This window comes from Macaca fascicularis, chromosome 11 (assembly GCF_037993035.2).
Source record: "Macaca fascicularis isolate 582-1 chromosome 11, T2T-MFA8v1.1".
Taxonomy (NCBI): domain Eukaryota; kingdom Metazoa; phylum Chordata; class Mammalia; order Primates; family Cercopithecidae; genus Macaca; species Macaca fascicularis.
Window position 1 is genome coordinate 1,652,396 of NC_088385.1, and position 19,738 is coordinate 1,672,133.

At 43.3% G+C, this 19,738-nt stretch overlaps 2 protein-coding genes and 1 long non-coding RNA gene across 64 annotated transcripts in view; 1 reads left to right on the forward strand and 2 right to left on the reverse strand.

The window, feature by feature from the left end:
• The window catches only part of WNK1 (WNK lysine deficient protein kinase 1), a 158,509-nt gene extending 142,736 nt beyond the window's left edge, over positions 1-15,773 (forward strand). For 20 of the 50 annotated variants that reach the window (XM_045366362.3, XM_074006025.1, XM_074006024.1 and 17 more), the window contains 5 exons: positions 1,125-1,786; positions 2,534-2,736; positions 4,837-5,031; positions 12,175-12,362; positions 12,821-15,773. In XM_045366362.3, the coding sequence (XP_045222297.2) occupies positions 1,125-1,786; positions 2,534-2,736; positions 4,837-5,031; positions 12,175-12,362; positions 12,821-13,138 (1,566 nt within the window). In that variant the 3' untranslated portion in view covers positions 13,139-15,773. Of the gene's footprint in view, positions 1-1,124; positions 1,787-2,533; positions 2,737-4,836; positions 5,032-5,921; positions 6,015-8,777; positions 8,820-10,660; positions 10,688-12,174; positions 12,363-12,820 lie in introns of all 50 variants that reach the window. The other 30 variants (XM_045366360.3, XM_074006023.1, XM_074006022.1 and 27 more) reach the window with 6 other exon arrangements.
• Positions 10,532-11,768, reverse strand: LOC141408006 (uncharacterized). The gene is made up of 2 exons (XR_012419863.1): positions 11,542-11,768; positions 10,532-10,829 (listed from the first exon to the last, which is right to left on the reverse strand). It is a non-coding gene; the product is annotated as an uncharacterized lncRNA (long non-coding RNA).
• RAD52 (RAD52 homolog, DNA repair protein) overlaps positions 15,398-19,738 on the reverse strand; it is a 94,250-nt gene continuing 89,909 nt past the window's right edge. For 10 of the 13 annotated variants that reach the window (XR_012419862.1, XR_012419857.1, XR_012419861.1 and 7 more), the window contains 3 exons: positions 18,688-18,792; positions 18,152-18,379; positions 15,398-17,731 (listed from right to left, as the gene is read on the reverse strand). Coding sequence is in view for 5 of the 13 variants with exons in the window: in XM_065525168.2 (XP_065381240.1) it covers positions 17,670-17,731; positions 18,152-18,379; positions 18,688-18,792 (395 nt within the window). In the remaining 8 variants the exon portion in view is untranslated. Of the gene's footprint in view, positions 17,732-18,151; positions 18,380-18,667; positions 18,793-19,738 lie in introns of all 13 variants that reach the window. The other 3 variants (XR_012419856.1, XR_012419855.1, XR_012419860.1) reach the window with 1 other exon arrangement.

The window sequence follows — 19,738 nt, forward strand, 5'->3', positions numbered from 1 at the left end:
CTCCCAAGATTACTTTTTGGGGTGTATGTCCTTCCACTCCTTGTACAAGTGTGTATTTAAAATTGAGTACCATTTCTCCTGTTCCAAATGTTACAGCTTTTTTCCCCATTCAGTAATTGGTTTACCTAACCAGTCTCCATCATCATCTCTAACTTTTCCAACATAATAAGTAACAGCAAACATCTGTGTCTAAAAATGTTTTCCACATTTAAAATAACTGTCATAAGATTAATTTTTTAAATTAAAACACATGATACCATATCACTTTATTTTACTAACTGTCCAAGATGTGAGCATTTCCTGGCTGGGAAGAGTAAGTGATGTCTTTCTCATTTGTGAACAGGTCCTGAGCGTTTATAGGTGGGCTGAGTTTGTATCTATGGACAAACCAGAGCAAGGATCTGGTTCCTCCTTTTAGTCACCAGTTAGTTGTGTTGATTCTTAAGGATTAACGGGCATTTAACATTTACCTTGTAGTTTTTCTTATTCACAGGCAACCCTGAAAATTCTACGTCTTGTTCATTTATTTTATTTATTTATTTATTTATTTTCTTTTTTGAGATGGCGTCTCACTCTGTCACCCAGGCCACTGCAGCCCCCGCCTCCCGGGTTTAAGTGATTCTCCTGCCTCAGCCTCCCAAGTAACTGGGATTAGGGGCACACGCTACCACGCCCGGCTAATTTTTGTATTTTTTGTAGAGACGGGGTTTCACCACGTTGGCCAGGCTGATCTGAAACTCCTGACCTCAAGTGATCCGCCTGCCTCAGCCTCCCAAAGTGTTGGGATTATAGGCGTGAGCCACTATGCCTGGCCCTGACCTTTTGTTATTTATATGTTGACTAAGACATAAATCTGAATTCTGTGTATGACATCGAATACGAAAGTAAATTATTTACTTTGTAAGCATAGCCACACAGAATCTGCATCTCTGTACACATGTGTTCTCTGTGATGGTATTCAATTTTTCTTCATAGTCAAAGATGGAGGCACTATGTAAAGAGATAATCAGCCTACTCGTTGACAGGGAAATAAAGTGACTTTATTTTTCCTTTTTTAAATTGTCTGTGATAGAAATTGGATATTGAGAACTTCAGTTTTTAATCTTTGTTCTTTTTTTCATCAGGTTTCAGTTGCAGCAGATGATACCCAGAAAGAGGGTAAAAGTAAGTCAGAAGATGCAAAGTCTGTTCATTTTGAATCCAGCACTTCAGAGTCCTCGGTATTGTCAAGTAGTAGTCCAGAGAGTACCTTGGTGAAACCAGAGCCGAATGGGATAACCATCCCTGGCATCTCTTCAGATGTGCCAGAGAGCGCCCACAAAACTACTGCCTCAGAGGCAAAGTCAGACACTGGGCAGCCTACCAAGGTTGGACGTTTTCAGGTGACAACTACAGCAAACAAAGTGGGTCGTTTCTCTGTATCAAAAACTGAGGACAAGATCACTGACACAAAGAAAGAAGGACCAGTGGCATCTCCTCCTTTTATGGATTTGGAACAAGCTGTTCTTCCTGCTGTGATACCAAAGAAAGAAAAGCCTGAACTGTCAGAGCCTTCACATCTAAATGGGCCATCTTCTGACCTGGAGGCCGCCTTTTTAAGTAGGGATGTGGATGATGGTTCAGGTAGTCCACACTCCCCTCATCAACTGAGCTCAAAGAGCCTTCCTATCCAGAATCTAAGTCAAAGCCTTAGTAATTCATTTAACTCCTCTTACATGAGTAGTGACAATGAGTCAGATATCGAAGATGAAGACTTAAAGTTAGAGCTGCGACGACTACGAGATAAGTAAGTATATTTTTTTCTTGTGAAAGAATGTCAGATAAGGTTTTAAGTCCTAGATCCTAGAGCCAAGATTAATAATATTTTTGCCACAATATGCTAATGTCTCATTTCTTTTTTTAAAGAGACAGTGAGTGCCACAGAAGCCACCACACACACACACACACACACACACACACACACACACACACACACACACAAAAGATTCCCAACCTCTGACTCAGAGGCACAGGCAGCTTCTCTTGTACTTATACAATACAGACCCATAGCATTTCTAGTTCTAGAACTTCTTCATTGTTAATATATTATTACTGTGTTATTGTTACTGTATTGTTATTGTATTATTATTTGTATTAATAGCATATTTTATCACTGTTAACTGCTCTTTATTAGTTCACTAAATGAATCTGGTAATGGCACTTGGATGTATGATTATGTTGGCAGGTTTTGTTTGGCAAATTGGATCAGAGTAGCAAATTCAGCTATTGTGTGCATGGCCTCAAAAGTCAGGAAGTGTTTTCCTCCTAATACATTATCAACCATTTGTTGTTGGCTAGGAGCTTGTAATATGGCTTGGGTAATGCAGGCCAGCAAGGTGAGTTGACAAACTGTAATCTCATGGTAGTACATTTAGGGAAAATGTTCATTAGTAACTAGTACATACTTGAAAGCAGGTTTAGGAATATGCTGTTAATTCTTGTTTGAATGAAGAGGATTATGGTATTTTGAATTATGTTTGGTTATCTTTCATAGACATCTTAAAGAGATTCAGGACCTGCAGAGTCGCCAGAAGCATGAAATTGAATCTTTGTATACCAAACTGGGCAAGGTGCCCCCTGCTGTTATTATTCCCCCAGCTGCTCCCCTTTCAGGGAGAAGACGACGACCCACTAAAAGCAAAGGCAGCAAATCTAGTCGAAGCAGTTCCTTGGGGAATAAAAGCCCCCAGCTTTCAGGTAAAAGCCATGGACTAGGTCAGCCACAGCTGTCCTAATCTTTTGTTTCTGTCTCCATCTGTATGTGACCTGCTGAATGTTTGTTATTTTTGTTAAATTTCAAAGGAATTTGGCTCTCCTGATATTTTTGCTTCCTTGACTGCTGGACTTACATTTATTGTACCTCTTTTTGAGCTTATACAAGTAGACTTAGTGAATACAATGGCTTATTCCATTATAATCCATATTGCTATCTACTGGTAATCTTTATTTATGGTTATTCTTAAGGATAGACATTTAGCTTTGCCTGTTAACTCATATAACTCACATTTAACCAAACTCTTGGCAGTTGGAAGAAAATACATTATTCTCTGTTCAGTAAAACTTGGGTGGATTCTTTCTTTTAATGGATGACTTAGTCATAATTGTAACTTAGATTAATGTAATTGTCATATAGATATTTGTGTGTATGTCTAATTGGTAACTTCTTGATGATTAAGGTTTTTATTTCATTTATGTTGGGTTAAAGAACTTGCTGGTCATTGGTCAGGCACGGTGGCTCACGCCTGGAATCCCAGAACTTTGGGAGGCCGAGGCAGGTGGATCATGAGGTCAGGAGATTGAGACCATCCTGACCAACACGGTGAAACCCCGTCTCTACTAAAAATACAAAAAATTAGCTGGGCATGGTGGCGGCGCCTGTAGTCCCAGCTACTCGGGAGGCTGAGGCAGGAGAATGGCGTGAACCCGGGAGGCGGAGCTTGCAGTGAGCCGAGATCACGCCACTGCACTCCAGCCTGGGAGACAGAGCGAGACTCCGTCTCAAAAAAAAAAAAAAAAAAAGAACTTGCTAGTCATTAAAATCAAAGAAATAGTTAAGTCATACTCTTTTGTAATAGAATATATACATATTCCATTATATAATTATCCATTATATATTTTTATATATATATATAGTAATGGAATTTATTTATTTATTTATTTTAAGAGACAGGGCCTCACTCTGTTGCCGACTAGAGTGTAGTAGTGTGATCATAGCACACAACACAACAGCCTCAAACTGCTAGGCCCAGGTGGTCCTCCTACCTTAGCTTCCTGAGTAGCTGGGATTACAGGCACATACTACCATGCCCCGCTAACTTTGAATTATTTTTTGAGACAGAGTCCCACTCTGTTGCCCAGGCTGGAGTGCAGTGGCATGATCTCGGCTCACTGCATTCTCTGCCTCCCAGTTTCAAGTGATCCTCCTGCCTCAGCCTCCCTAGTAGCTGGGATTACAGGCACATATCACCATGCCTGGCTAATTTTTGTATTTTTGTATTTTTAGTAGAGATGGGGTTTCCCACGTTGACCAGGCTGGTCTTGAACTCCTGACTCAGGTGATCGACCTGTCTTGGCCTCCCAAAGTGCTGGGATTACAGGCGTGAGCCATCGTGCCCGGCCCTGGACTGTATTTTAATTGGGATAGAGAGTTTCTAATCCTTTGGTGAAATTATGGTAGTGTTAACACAATTAGTTGAAAAGTAAAAGAAGGTTAAAATACATTAAAAAGCAGTTGCAAACTTCTTAGCAGTTCCGTTCTCTGGAAGGGTTCACAGATATCCAAATCTAGCACATTAGGACCAGGTCATGCAGTCCATTAGTAGAGATGTGATTGTAAGAGAAATCGGCTAATTTCTGATCTGATCCAAATCAGATCTTTTTTTTGTTTTTGAGACAGAGTCGGCAGTGGGGCAACCTCCAACTCCCGGGTTCAAGCAATTCTCGTTCCTCAGCCTCCCAAGTAGTTGGGATTACAGGCGTGTACCACCACACCTGGCTAATTTTTGTATTTTTAGTAGAGATCGGGTTGCACTATGTTGGCCAGGCTGGTCTCAAACTTCTGGCCTCAAGTGATCCGGCCGCCTCAGCCTCCCAAAGTGCGGATTATAGGCATGAGCCACTATGCCCAGCCTACGTATTGATTCTTAGTGTCATTCCTCACTTCTCCCGTTAGTGAGGACTTTGTTCTTCTCATCATAGCTTTTGACCCACCATCCATCACTCAGTGGAACAAACCAAATGTGTAAGAACAGTGCCTAATGAGTACATGTTTCCTCATGCCACTTTATCTTTTGGCAGGTAACCTGTCTGGTCAGAGTGCAGCTTCAGTCTTGCACCCCCAGCAGACCCTCCACCCTCCTGGCAACATCCCAGAGTCCGGGCAGAATCAGCTGTTACAGCCCCTTAAGCCATCTCCCTCCAGTGACAACCTCTATTCAGCCTTCACCAGTGATGGTGCCATTTCAGTACCAAGCCTTTCTGCTCCAGGTCAAGGTAACAAAGCCACCATCATCGCCAAAAACAATAAAATGGAGATGTTGCCATACCTGGGACAACAGCCTGTTAAGGCGGATTGGGAGACTAGCTGACCAGAACACAGCCTGTGTGTTGTACACTTAAGAATCTTTGGGTGAAAGGGAAGTGGAGTGACAATGAGACTCAGTGGGCTCATTGCTCCCATTAGGTGAAATTACTTTTTTTCAAGGAGTTACAGTGAAAAGTTACATCTGTGTGACCTGTATGACTCGCTCATGTGGGATTTGGAACTTAACGCTGTAATATTAGGCTGAGATTTCCTGGATGAAATTCTAAGGTGTTTTAGCAGTTTCTGAAAGCTAATGCATTTTCTTAGCCATTGTAGAATTTTGTTACTTTTAAGTATGGGAGTGGCATACTAAAATGAATAACCATACAATTCAGTTTTTTATCCATAATCTACTTTCCAAATATAGCTCTGTTTATTAATGATTGCTGAAAAAATTCCTGCAGAGGAAAGAGCTTCTAGCCATATTAGAACAAGAATTGAAAAGACTTGGGCATCTGGGTGAGAAGAATAAAAAAATATAGGTACTGGCTTATGTGCCTTTGCCACAGTTTCACAGAAATTAGAGATTAGTCTCTTCACAGGAAGAATGCACTCGATTGGCAAGGAGGACAAACTAGCTAGCATTATTTCAACTAAGAAAAGCTTCCGCATTTTGCAGATGGGTAGAATTAAGACCTAATATTTCATCTCTTACATATCTGACCTTCCCCCAGAAGCTTGTTCTTCTGTGTGCCATCTTAGTGCATTTCACCACTCCAGCCTCAAGTTTCTAACATCTTGTAGTTGTGTTCTGTCTCTTCTCCTCTCTCTGTTCTTCCCTGTTTTTCCCCTCTCACAGGCTGTGCGAAGTTTAACTGTGCATCTGAACAGGTGACATTCAAACCTGGTGGCAGGAGGACCCGATTTCTGAGTACGCCCTGCTTGGCTCTTTGTGTGTAACACCTTTACTCCTTCCTTGTCCTTGTTTTTCTGCTGCTTGGATCTGATGTTTCACGCAGTCCATTTTCATTTGTCTCTTTTTGTATATCATCTACTCAGTGGCTTGGCTGAATTAGTTACCCTCAGAAGTTTGGGCCCCCACATTATGATTTAAAAAAAAGTCAAAATGACAAGTTTCTACAAATTTCAATGTAACTTTCTGGTAGAAGTGCTTCTTCATAGATCTGTGACAGAGAGTAGATGTGGTATCTAGGCAGTAGATTGCTGGGTCACTTGGAATAATGAAGACTGAACTCCACAGTCATAGTCAGTGCCCTCTCTCTGCCCTAGCATTACAAATGACAGAAATCAGCCAGACACGGTGGCTTACACTTATAATCCCAGCCCTTTGGGAGGCTGAGGCGGGAAGATTGCTTGAGGCCAGGAGCTCGAGACCAACCTGGGCTCTTAAAAAAAAAAAAAAAAAAAAAGCCTGGCGTGGTGGTGTGCATGTATAGTCCCAGCTACCCAGGAGGCTGAGGCGGGAGGATTACCACCTTGAGACCAGGAGGTTGAGACTGCAGTGAGCCATGATTGTGCCACTGCACCCCAGCCTGAGCAACAGAGCAAGACTCTATCTCAAAGAAAAGAAACGAAATGACAGAAAGCATTTTGACCATTGATGCTCTTAGATCCTGGCCGCAGGTAAAAATTATGTACCATTTTTTTCCATTCTTTGTCAGAGTAGATTGAAATCTTTTTTTTCTTCTCAATTAAGCCTAAGCATCTACTAGTTGAAAAGATGCTAGAATCTCTTGATTGGATCATTCCACCACTACTGTCCTCTAACCCCATAAAATAAAAAAAAGGGGTTTTTAGTTTGGTTATTCCGATAAAGCACTTAGTCTGATAAAGACCAAAGCCCAGCAACTGCAAGTGAAAATTATCCTTTTAACAGGATTTCTGGGATTTCCCAGCTTTCTACTTAAAAACAAGGCACAACAGCAGGTCACCCCATCTTTCCCATATGTGAAATGATGATGCCAGTGTCCTAGGGCCATCGTACAAATCAAGTTAAGATCATATACAGAGAAACAGGTAGCACTTGAAAAGCACTTGTGATTTCTTTCTGATTAGTCAGTGCCTACCTGGCACATAATAGTCAGTAACTGTTCGTTGAAGAAAAGTTTAAAACAAAAACATAGTTCAAGTAGAAAAACCGTGTTATAATTTGGATAAAGATCTCTGTTCAGGCCTCAAACTTCTGATGTGATTATTGAAGTGCTTTTTAAATGCATGTGCTCAGGCCATCACTGATTCTGAGTATGGGTCAGAGGTCCTCGGGCCTCTTCATGGTGGGAAGAATTTACACCTCCCTTTGTTCTCTGTAGTGACCACATTTAAAGCAAAGTACATAACACATTTAACTTCCATTTCCCTCACACAGTTGTAATCCTTCTAGCACCCCTATTCTTTTTACCTGCATTAGTAATGGATAGCAGGTAAAAAGACCGCCTTTTTACTTTTACTGACTTCCCCCACATTCACTAGTCCCAGGCTATTTAACAAAGAAGTGGGTGGAAGGCATTACCCAATTCGATAGTTTTCCAGGCATGTGTGGTTTTTTTTTTTTTTTTTTTTTGAGGACTCAGATCAATAATTCTTCTGGTCACACTTTCCTGGACTGTGCATATTAGCACTTTGACAGTTGAATAAGCATTTAATTTGCTTGTCCACCTAGAAAGTTGCAAGGACATTAACAGTAGGAGCTGAGTATTTTTAAAGTAGAATGTGACATGTCAGGCCTATGGTCTACAGCCTGAAGTGCCTGAGAGGGAAGAAAGAGAACCAAAGCTTCTGTTTCTGAAATATAATGTGACAAATACCACTTTAATTAAATTCCATAAATTCTCATCCCACTTTTAAAGGTAGGTGGTATTACCCTTGTTGTTCAAATGAAACTGGTCAGAAATATTGAATCTTGTCACTTCCCTTTGGGTGTAAAATGAAAGGCCCTACATCTTTTGAAGTCACGTCAGGATACATCATGTAAGCCTGGTGAACAAATCCCAAGAGACAGACTTGAACTATGGAAATGAAACAGGTACTTGAAAGAGTAGGGACTTTACTAGCTTGAGTTGTATTATTCTATGCTCTCAAAATAGATAATGGTTTGGAAGCACGGCTTGGCTTACTGCTATATTTATGTTCAGAGGTTGCTTGTTTTCCACGTACTTTTAAAAATTATTCTGGAAGGGAAGGGGTTAGTATATATATCTAGGATGTGGAAATATAGCCAATGTAAATGAACTTAAAACCGTAACAGTGATACTATCAGTCTACTATGGTGGGATTGCTAATGCATTTAATTGAGTGCTTTTTAACAGCCCAGCTGGAGAAACAGGAAGTGGGACAGGATCAGTGGAAACGCTGCTTGGGTATTTGAAATTCAAGCAGTGAGACCTGAGAGACTGGAGTTCCTCTCCAATTCCAGAACCTCTATGCAGGGCATTACTCTTTTAGATACAGAGAGTGGGTGTAGAAACCCAACATCTGTCAGCCAGGTAACACAGCTCATCAGATAATCACGTTAAGGCTAACAGCCAGTTAGAAACATTCTGTAGAACTATATCTATTCAAGGGCTACCAGGTCCTACCTATCTGTCTCCCCTCCTGCTTTCTCTTGCTGGGCGTTTGTGTGCTGTTTGGAGATTCTAAATATTTTACACTGATGTTTCTTTATCTTTAACACATTGCTTCTCTCTTTGTGCTTCAGGGAAGATGGTGAAAAAAGTCTGTCCTTGCAACCAGCTCTGTAGTAATTATCTTTTCTGTTATTTTTGGTCCTTGATTGCAAAGCCTGTTAACCACGAGTTCTTTCAACTCTGCAGTCTCATAGCTCCCTGATTCCTAACTTCCATCTAGCTCTGTATCCTATTCTAATAGATATTTAACATGCTTAATTGAGGAACCATCTCATAGTCGGTGCCCTCAGTGATAACCCCATGTGAGCCTAGCTTGTGACAGACATGAATTGGTAATGGCCACGGATGTGTACAGGGAGATCAGGGATGCCTAGGTTCCTACGGGAGAGCGATCCTTTAGTCAAGCAAATATGTGCCGGGCAGTGTTATTACCCCAACTGGAAACTCAGCAGTGATGAAAGCATGTGAAAATCCATGCCCTCCCATTGTTCACATTGAAGTGGGAGATGTGTGCTAGACTGATGAGGAGAAAAACACCACTTACTAGAGTTTGTCTTCTTAGACCGTGGCTTCTCATATTTTAATGAGAAGGCCACTTACAGTGTTCTAGGTAGGGTCAACAGGGAAATTCTGTACTTGGGATGCTGGGCTGTAAGTTATGGTTCATAATAGGTTATTGTTACTAGGATCTGGTGATGTGGGAGTAGGGGAAATGTATTATAATGGCAGGAGGAAAATTTAAAAATGAATCTTGGGGGTAAGTCTATACTACTTATTAGGGCTTTTCAGAAGAACTAAAAAAGGTTAAGAAGTTAGCATATTCTCTCAAAGGCCTTTCTACAGCTTTTATAGTCAAGTCTCGTCTTCTTAGGAGTTAATTTCTGGTTAGAAAAGGATGGGTTTGTTTCATTCTTTAATGAGAGGACTGTATACAGCAGCCAGAATGTGAAGGTTTAACTGTATGGTTGACTCTTCCTCATGACTTCTCTTTCCTCATGGGAAGAGACTCCTGTGTTAGGTAATGTAGGTTAAAATGAAAAGTGAAATTTGGTTCTAAAGGGGCCTCGTAGCATCAGGGGCAACAGACTAGCATCAGACAGAGAGGTGTGTCTCCCAGCATGAGCTCTGTGTGGATAAGCAATGGTCATGTCTCCTGAGCTTCTTGTATTTAGCTTTTGACAGCCCTGCTCCCCTGTGATTATTTGTTTTTTGTTTTGATTGTCTCTCACATCAAGCTCACCAAGCAATAATTGTTCAAACAGGATGACAATCCCCCATGCATGTACGCTTGCTTTCTAGATTGAGTCACTCCCTGTCATGACTGCCCATCCTCATTGCCTGTGCTTCCCACTTCACCTCTCTCTCACATTTGCTGTTCATGGAAGTCTGTTTTCTGTGCTTTAATACTTCTCCACTTGAGTTTCCTGTACTGTAGGGGAACTTACTCTTCCCTTCACACTGTATGTGCAATAGCAATCCCCTTGTGGCTCCAGCAGACACCAAGAAGTGAGCTGACACTCACACTGCAGTAGTTCCACGTCTTGCCATAGTGGTAGGAAGCATGTGACCTTCCTCACTCTGCAGCTTCACCTCGGAATTAGCTGTTACTCCAGCCCAGACATGCTCGTGTGTGCCATTCCCCAGGTGGTAGGATATAAGCTTGACTGGAGACGAGTGATGGTCAGTAACAGGCTTTTAAGTGGCAGGGTTGTGTTAGGTGTGCTGCTGTGACCTGGTGCCGCTTTGACCTGGAAAGCAGGAAAACGCATGCACTGACTCACCCCCAGCGTTACTTGGGTGCCTTTAAGGACTAGTGGTTCACAACTGACTTTAGTAGCTTTTATTTATTCTGTAACGTGAGATCTGGTAAGACAGTGGGGGGTAAGGAAAATAGACAAGACCATGACTCTTCTTTCCCTCTTCCCCAAAACGTGCCTCTTCGAATAATCTTCAGTGTGCCCTCCAGCAGAGCCGAAATCAGGCAGGACATAGACTCCTTCTTCCTTTCTCATCAAACCGTAGAAATAGAATTCCTTCATCATAACCGCAAAGCTTCCTCCTCCCCTTTGCACCCTGCCTCAGCTGCATTTTCTTGTCGCTTCTACATGGGAGTGCTTGCTGTTCTGGGAAGAGTGGGGAGAAGCAGTGGGAATCCTTGAGCCAATTGAAACTGAGGTCATCTTCAGGAAAACCATGTCTTCCTGAAGTTGAAAGATTCAGGCACACCATATAGTCCTTTCCTCGTGAATCATCTTGTTTTTTACTCACGGGAAATTGGAAGAGGCTAACCCCTCCCAAATTTATGTTTGTAAAATCATGTTTATGGGTCCAGGTGAAAAACTCTTCTGAACACAGCATGCTACTTCTGTTATTACTTCTCTCTATTTAAAGAATGGCTAGGCTGAGCATGGTGGCTCACACCTGTAATCCCAGCTCTTTGGGAGGCTGACATGGCAGGATTGCCTGAGCCCAGCAGTTCCTAAGCAACATATGGAGATTCTGTCTATATAAAAAATTAAAAAATTAACTGGGTGTGGTAGTGCATACGTCTAGTCCCAAGCTACTTGGGAGGCTGAGGCAGGAGGAGCTTGAGACTGCAGTGAGACGTGATTGTGCTGCTGTATCCAGCCTGGGTGACAGAAAAAGAAGAGACCCTTCCTTAAAAAAAAAAAAAAAAAAAGCCAGGCATGGTGGCTCACGTCTGTAATCCCAGCACTTTGGGAGGCCAAGGCGGGCAGATCACCTGAGGTCAGGAGTTTGAGACCAGTCTGGCCAACATGGCAAAACCTTATCTCTACTAAAATACAAAAATTAGCTGGGCATGGTGGCACACACCTGCAATCCCAGCTACTCTGGAGGCTGAGACAGGAGAATCACTTGAATCCGGGAGGCAGGGGTTGCAGTTAGCTGAGATCGTACCACTGCACTCCAGCCTGGGTAACAGAGTGAGACTCCATCTGAAAAAAAAAAAAGGGCTAAAGAATGTGGCAATGTCCACATGGTTTGGAAACCCACCTTCTCCTTAGCCAAGCATCTTTTCCTGCTCCTACTTTAACCCTGCCCAGTGCACTCTCTTACCCTGCATTCTGCAAAACTCCAGAGCAACTAGCCTTGCTGATCGTATTACACCTCCATCAGCATCATGGCGTCGGGGACAGCGTACTGGCGAGCAGTTCCGGTTCTCAGGTGCTTTGTGAATGGACTGAAAGAGGCCCCGCCTGTGTACCTACCGTCATCCTGAGTTGTTCAGCGTTAGCAGCAGCTACTGAAGAGAAACTGTTTTCATCACCCTATTATACCAAAACAAATGGCTAAACAAAACCTTGGAATCCTCCCTTCTTGCATGGCTTCCCAATTCATCCTCTCCCCATTCTGTGGCTTGCCATTCATCATCCCGTGAAGTTTTCCCTCTTCCCGAAATTGTAACCTAGGCTTCTTTTAATGCTTGTATTCTGTTGCTTATAATAGGGACCAGCAGCACAAACACTGTTGGGGCAACAGTGAACAGCCAAGCCGCCCAAGCTCAGCCTCCTGCCATGACGTCCAGCCGGAAGGGCACATTCACAGATGACTTGCACAAGTTGGTAGACAACTGGGCCCGAGATGCCATGATTCTCTCAGGCAGGAGAGGAAGCAAAGGGCACATGAATTATGAGGTAAGTCTCTCTTCTGCCGTGGAGAATCCGTAACACACACCTGAATTGAGGTGATATAAACAACTAGGCTGCTGCTTAACGTCTTACACCATGACCTTCTTCAGTAGCTCATGAATTTTAACACTTTAGAAAAACAGGGCAAAAATCCTCCAGGTACCCTCTTATTTTTCCTTCCCTGAATTCCTAACCTCTTACTGGTCGGCTCAACTTTTTCTTCTTCGTTTTTCCTTCGTCATCCTGAACTACACACACACACACACACACACACATATGCACATGACGTCCCTCCCCTCTCATCAGGATTATTTTCACCCTTACTTGGTAAATATAAAGAGCCAATAAATACTACAGAAGACTGTTTTGCTGTATCTTACAGGATTAGACTAGAAGTGTATGTTAGCGCCACACATTTTATACCCGTGGCCCACACCACACTTGACATGTGGTTTTGTTTTCAGGGCCCTGGAATGGCAAGGAAGTTCTCTGCACCCGGGCAACTGTGCATCTCCATGACCTCGAACCTGGGTGGCTCTGCCCCCATCTCTGCAGCATCAGCTACCTCTCTAGGTCACTTCACCAAGTCTATGTGCCCCCCACAGCAGTATGGCTTTCCAGCTACCCCATTTGGCGCCCAGTGGAGTGGGACGGGTGGCCCCGCACCACAGCCGATTGGCCAGTTCCAACCTGTGGGAACTGCCTCCTTGCAGAATTTCAACATCAGCAATTTGCAGAAATCCATCAGCAACCCCCCAGGCTCCAACCTGCGGACCACGTAGACCTAGAGACGTTAGCCCAATAGATCTGGGGGCAGGAGATGGAATGCGGGGGGTGGGTGGGGGGTGGGAAGTAGCCTGTGTACTAACTACTAGTGCTGCATTTAACTGGTTATTTCTTGCCAGAAGGGAATGTTTTTCATACTGCATTGAGCCCTCAGAGTGGAGAGTCTCCCCCGCTCCAGTTACTGGAGTGGGAGAGGAAGGAAAGAACAGCTTTTTTGTAAAGGGGCAGCTTCAGACCATGCTTTCCTGTTTATCTATACTCAGTAATGAGGATGAGGGCTAGGAAAGTCTTGTTCATAAGGAAGCCAGAGAACGCAACGTAAAATCCAACCCATCTGTACTTCCGAGTGGGTGGGGCTCATGCCCCGAATCCCTCACTCCCTCAAGAATCTGAACCACAAGAGACAAAAACAACCTACTGGGCTCTCTCCTACCCTGCCCTCCTCCCTTTTTTTTACCCCTCTCTTTTTTATTTTTTCTTTGCTCTTTTAGAACCCAGTGAAAAATACCAGGGGACTGGGGTGCAACTCTTTCTTATGATAGGTCATTAGTGCTTTAAGCAAAAGATATTAGCAGCTTTGACTGCAGCATTAGCAATTAGGAAAAAAAAAAATTAAGTTCCCTGCGGACATGTAACTTTGCCATCAGTTTTGATGTGGAAACACTGTGATATATAAAATGTTGTTGGACAACAGTAGTTTTAAGAGTAAAATATGAAACGTTTAAAAAGTTCCAAAAAAAGCTAGCTCTGTCCTTTACTTATTGAGACACTTTAACTTTTTCCTTTGTATTTCCATTGTATTAGATGAATAAATGTGAATGTAAAATTGTATAAATTACTGTACTTGAATACTTCTGTTTCCCAGTGTTGCTTGCTGGACATTTTAGTGCCTTGGACTTCTATTGCTTCTGCCATTAGCATCAACTTATCAGACCCCAGATCAATAAAGGGCATGTGGAAGGAAATCTTAGGTCCATGTGACCCCAGCAGTCCAGCAGTGGTTATGCCAAAGGGAAATTGAAAAAGTATTTTTTTAAGTCCTTCAACAACTTTGTCTAGAGCAGGTGTAAGATGAGTAGGGTGGGAGGTTAAGTTGGCATCAGTGGTTAAAAACAGAAAGTTCTGTTTCAGGAATAGTGAGGAGGGGGTGTTGTAACAAAATTGGGCAACTGAAAAGAATGGTGTGTGCTGGGTGAAAGACAGACTGAAGAATGAGGAAACAAACTTGTTTTGAAGATATGTGAAGCCTGGCCAGTGACTGTCATATAAACCTTTCTTACTTGAGCTAGGCTTGAACAGACGTGACCTAGAAGAAACTGAACATAAAGAGAAGGGGGTGGGGGCTAGTTTTCAAGTTGGGGAACCTGATAGTGAAAAGTCACAGATGGAGAAAGTTGCTCTCAGAAAAACTGTTTGGATTGCTTTCCTTTGTTGCACATGTGCCGTGCATTTCTCAGCTTGGGGTACTATGTTTTGTGGAAAGTGAATCTTTCCACATCGGAATCTTTCCACGTCTGAATTACTCATTGTAGGAAAGAATACTTATTCCTACTCGTTTCCTTTATGATGTCCACATGGTTGCAGGATCATCATCTATTGTGCCACCTTTATTTCTAGAAGTACAGCTAATATGTTCACATTTTCAAATAAATATTCCCCGTAAGTAATAACTGCAACCAATCAGTGTTATTTAGTGCTATGCCTACTTGTAATGGGTAGTTATTATTTTCAGAGCTTTCCGGAAATACTGTCCTAATTGGCTGTGTTTAGGATCTTTGTTATCTCTGAAGACAGACAAAGAAGCTAGGACTCTTAATTATTTTGGGGTGCTTATTGACTCTTAGTTGGGAAACTGAAAATATTTCCAACCTTTTACCCACGTCAATGGCATATTCCGGAAACCACCACCACAGGAAGAGGCTGGAGGCTCCCGTGCCCTGTTCATTCCGTAAGGGCCCTGCTTCCCTTATGAAGTTGGCCTGTGGCCCTAAATATGCAAATGAGAGCCGAAGGGTTTTAAAAGGTAGAAAGGAAAAGGGCAGGGGCTTCAACCCCTGCTGTAAAACGACTGACTTATTTATTCTCTGCTTCCATTTCTTGTGGAGAGAGTAAGGATAGAACCAAGAAGGGGCTGAGTAGCTGAGAAAGGGGCCACCCAAGAGTGGAACACACTTTATACCAGAGGAGCAGGGAGCCTCATGCGGCACATTCTCATTGGTTCTTTGGGTTTAATAATTTTGACATCTTTTCACTCATGCACAAAAAGTCAGAACTGGTTTTATTTACTGTTGATTTCATCCTCCTGTGGATGAAATAACTGAAGCCTAGAGGAATGAACTAGTGCTACTGAACTGTTTAAATTATTTTTGTGTTAATAGTACACTTTGAGTATCTTTTTCCACATTAAAAACTTTCTGAATTATAAATGTTTTCCTTCCATTATTTAACAATGTACACTGTTTAAAGATAAAAATTCAAACTTCGGGGGTTTCCCAGCAGCCGTTAATTGTACATTTTGCACTAACTCTGGGTGTTGCGCTTCTTGTAAGATTGCGCTTTGTGCTTCAGTTTGTTACCTTTGTAGACTTATTTAATGAAACCATTCAAATAAACCAAACTTGCTTTTGTTGAGCTGTGGGGTTTCATTTCCAGAAAATTCCTTCACATTCTCATTGGCACTATTTTAAGTGCAATTGATAACTGGATTCCTAATTCCTGGGAGCTCTTTTGCTGCCTCTTCATCTTCCAAAGGAATAGAAATGGTCGGCTGCCGGCTAGTACTTTCAGACTTCCTTATCTCAGGTTCACAGCTTCCCAAATGGGTCTGTGAGCCAAAAAATAAGAAGTCACTGCTTCAAGATTAGGCACAGCCAAGCCCCAAAATAGGTCTAAAAAAAAATTAAAGTGGCTGGATGCGGTGACTCATGCCTGTGAGTCCAGCACTTTTGGAGGCTGAGGCAGGCAGATCACTTGAGGTCAGGAGTTTGAGACCAGCCTAGTCAACATGGAGAAACCCCGTCTCCTCTACTAAAAATACAAAAATTAGCCGGGCGTCTTGGTGGGTGCCTGTAATCCCAGCTACTCGGGAGCCTAAGGCAGGAGAATCACTTGAATCCCGGGAGGCGGAGGTTGCAGTGAGCTGAGATCGCGCCACTGCACTCCAGCCTGGACTACAGAGCCAGACACCCTCGCGAAAAAAAAAAAAATAAGTAAAATTGCAAACTTCATTATTTGGGGGGAAGAATTATGAAACATCTGAACACTATGAAAAGCCAATTTATGGTCAAGGTGGGTTACATCTCACATCTGAAATGGGGAAGTAGAAACAGTTGTGTTTGAGTAGCCCCCTAATCGAAATGCTCCGAGATCCGAAAATTTCTGAGCACTGACATGATGCCAGAAGTGGGAAATTCCACACGTGACCTCGTGTGACAAGTCGCAAAGCACCAGGCAGACAAGCTTCTTCAGTGACCCTAAGAGAAAAAAAACACCCAGTCCCCTTCAGCTGCAGTATCTCTTACACACAAGCGTTGTTTCATGCAAAAACTGTGTGTGTGAGGTACATATGAAACACAGGTGAAGGAAGTCCCATCCCCAAGGTTTCACTATGTATATACAAATATTCAAAAAATGCACAATTCTGCTTTCAAGCATTTCAGGTAAGGGGCTATGCAATATATAAATACTCTGTTTTGTTATAAGGTATACGACTTGCTTTCTCAAAAATGCCTTTTCTGGCCACAGTGGCTCACACCAGTAATCCCTGTATTTCATAAGGCAGAGGTGGGAGGATCACTTGAGCCCAGGAGGTTGAGCTGTGTTTGCACCACTGAACTCCAGTCCGGGCAACACAGCAAGACTCTGTCTCAAAACCAACCAAACAAAAAAGCCTTTTTTCTTGGTCTTAGATGATTATTTCCTTCCTTAGGAAAAAAATGTCAGTCTTGAAGTCTTGAAAGAATGCAGGATTGTAATGTCGTAAACCCATAAATTAGAGTTTATATTAAATGAAGACTGTAACCTGGATCGATACGAAGTAGTAAAAGCACTACTCCAACCTTTTTCCTGCCGTGATCGACAGTGTGTCATGTGGACAACATTAAAGGCATGGACCCTAAAGGAAAGAAGGCAGATGTTATGCAAAACAACTGAATGTAGGCAATTGCTGAGGCAGGTGCTTAGGACCAAGTCTGGCCTGTATTGCTTGAGGGCAGGGAGCCATTGGTGATTCCTAAAATGTCCATCTGTATTAATATAATAGTTTAGTAATAAATAGTGGGAAGCCTCACAAGCCAAAGAAAAGCTATTTCATCTGTCCTGAGCCTCTCCCTACCCGAGTGGCAGACCAGCTTTCCAAAAGTGCTCAGCTCTACCTGCAGTGCACTCAGATCCTCTTGGTAAGGTTCAGAATGAAGCAAGATAAATCGCAATCAAGTTCGTTGTCCAGGAGAGATGAACAATTTCATGACGAAAAAGCAGTTTTCCAAAGTCCCTTTGTGACAGTCCAGTCGCGTGGCTGCGCCTCAGTTAAGATGGATCGTATTTCCTTTTCTTCATGTCCTGGCTCTTCCTATGAGATTCCCAGTTTCCTGCAGAAGACAAAATGGCTTAAATGTAGCTGCCATGATTTTAAAATAAACTGACAGCTAATGATTTCTGGATTATATTAATGATCCTAATCTAGACTAAGCCCAAGAAGGAGAATTACTGTTAGGAGGAAGGCAGATGATTCTCCTCGACCAAGTGGCGTCGTGCTCACGACAGACCTGCTGCTAGTCGCGCCTCCGCTTCCTGCTATTACCAGGAGCTGGAAAGGGCTGCACCTGCAGTCAGGAGGCCAGAGGAAAAGTTCTGGCTCTGAAACAATTATCTTCTACGTGTGGCGCCTTCCCTAACAGAAGCTCCCTGTTCTATCGAACTTCAAATGAAATGTCATCCTTCCTCAAAAATTCCCAGAATTAAAGCTGGGACCTCCCTTTAATTTTTGTGCCTAAACACCTCTCTGCTACCTGTTACGCGCTGGTCGGTGCTGTAAATCTGGAGGTCCCAAGATCCAGATTTTGCTTGTGGTTTCTGGTGGCAAAGGCTGTGTGGAGTCCTGTCCTGGGTCACCATCTGGTGGTTCAGGGCTAGTGTGTCAGCGGCCTGGGCTGGGTCTGCTCTAGACGAGGGCTTGGCCACACCATCCCCGGCATCTGGAGTCACAGCCCACTTTTCAGAGTTGTCTTCAAGAGTCTCTACAGAGGTCAAGGGAAAGGGTGTCATCAGCAAATAATGAAATATTCTCAAAGAAAGCACTGGAAAAACTGGCCATCAGAAATTCCATGTCTTGAGTACCTTCAGAAAGTTTTTGGAATTTCTCTCCCCTCCCCCTCAAAGCACACTTCCCTTCGGTTAGGACGAAAGAGAAACTGGACATGTGCCATCAGCCAGAACCCCTCAACGAAAACCCACGGAAATGAGGACTTCCGTGCTGCCTTAAAGGTATTCTGTGGCTGCTAAAAACATACAGCACAGTAGCTTACAAGCATTTCAAGGTATTTACTGATTAATTCTTGAGTCACTCCTGCAAGGAAGTCTTTCTCCGGGAGTGGTTCCGAGACGGCGGTTACAGGAGTGCTGTGCGTCAGAGGAGGGGCCGCACGCGCCGCTACGGTTCAGAGGAGAGAAAGGACAAGTCACAATCACATCACTACATGGGATTTCAGAGCTGAGTCCACTCCCCTCTCGTCAGGGGACACACTCTCAGGACAACACCGCTTCGGGCTGCACTGCCTCGGCCAGTAAAAAGAACTTCGGATTCCCGAGTCCCAGTCCCACCTACAGATCTGTCTGTGGTTTGAATTCCTCTCACCAGTGGGAAAGACAAGTTTCTTTTCTCTTTTCATAGCAAAAGTAAAAGGGTTCTTACAGGCCATCTAGTCCAGTGTCTGGCTTGCTTGTTACAGCCATAACCCTTGCTCAAACAACATCTTAAACTAAAATCTGACCAGGCGCAGGGGCTCACCCTGTAACCCCAGGACTTTGGGAGGCCAAGGTGGAAGGATCACTTGAAACCAGGAGTTCCAGACCCCACCTCTACAAAAAACAAAATATTAGTGGGTGTGGAGCATGCACTGGTAGTCCCAGCTACTCAGGAGCTGAGGAAGGAGGATCACTTGAGCCCAGGAAGGTCAAGGCTGCAGGGAACCCTGATCCCACCACTGCACTCCAGGCTGAGCGACAGAGCAAGACCCTGTCTGAAAACAAACCAACAAACAAAATCTTAAGCCAAAACCTGATGTGTGAAATGGATTAAAATAACAATGGCTCACGTTGTCTGCCAAGGGGCAGGAAAGGCCTGGAGGGCAGCGTCCTCCACAGTCTACCCGGGAGCCTCTGCAATGGTTGAGAAGCTAAACATCTAGAATCACTCTCGGTAAGGACATCCACGGGACAGGAAGTGGTTCTGTTTGAGTTTTTATGTTAATTTCAGCCTGTGAGTGCTGAGGGGCACATCAGTGAACAACCATGGAGCGAGTCCTCTGAATCTTCTTCACGATTCCTAGGGAAAAACTGGGCAAGAGCTCGAGGGATCTGGGACAAGGCTTCTCTCT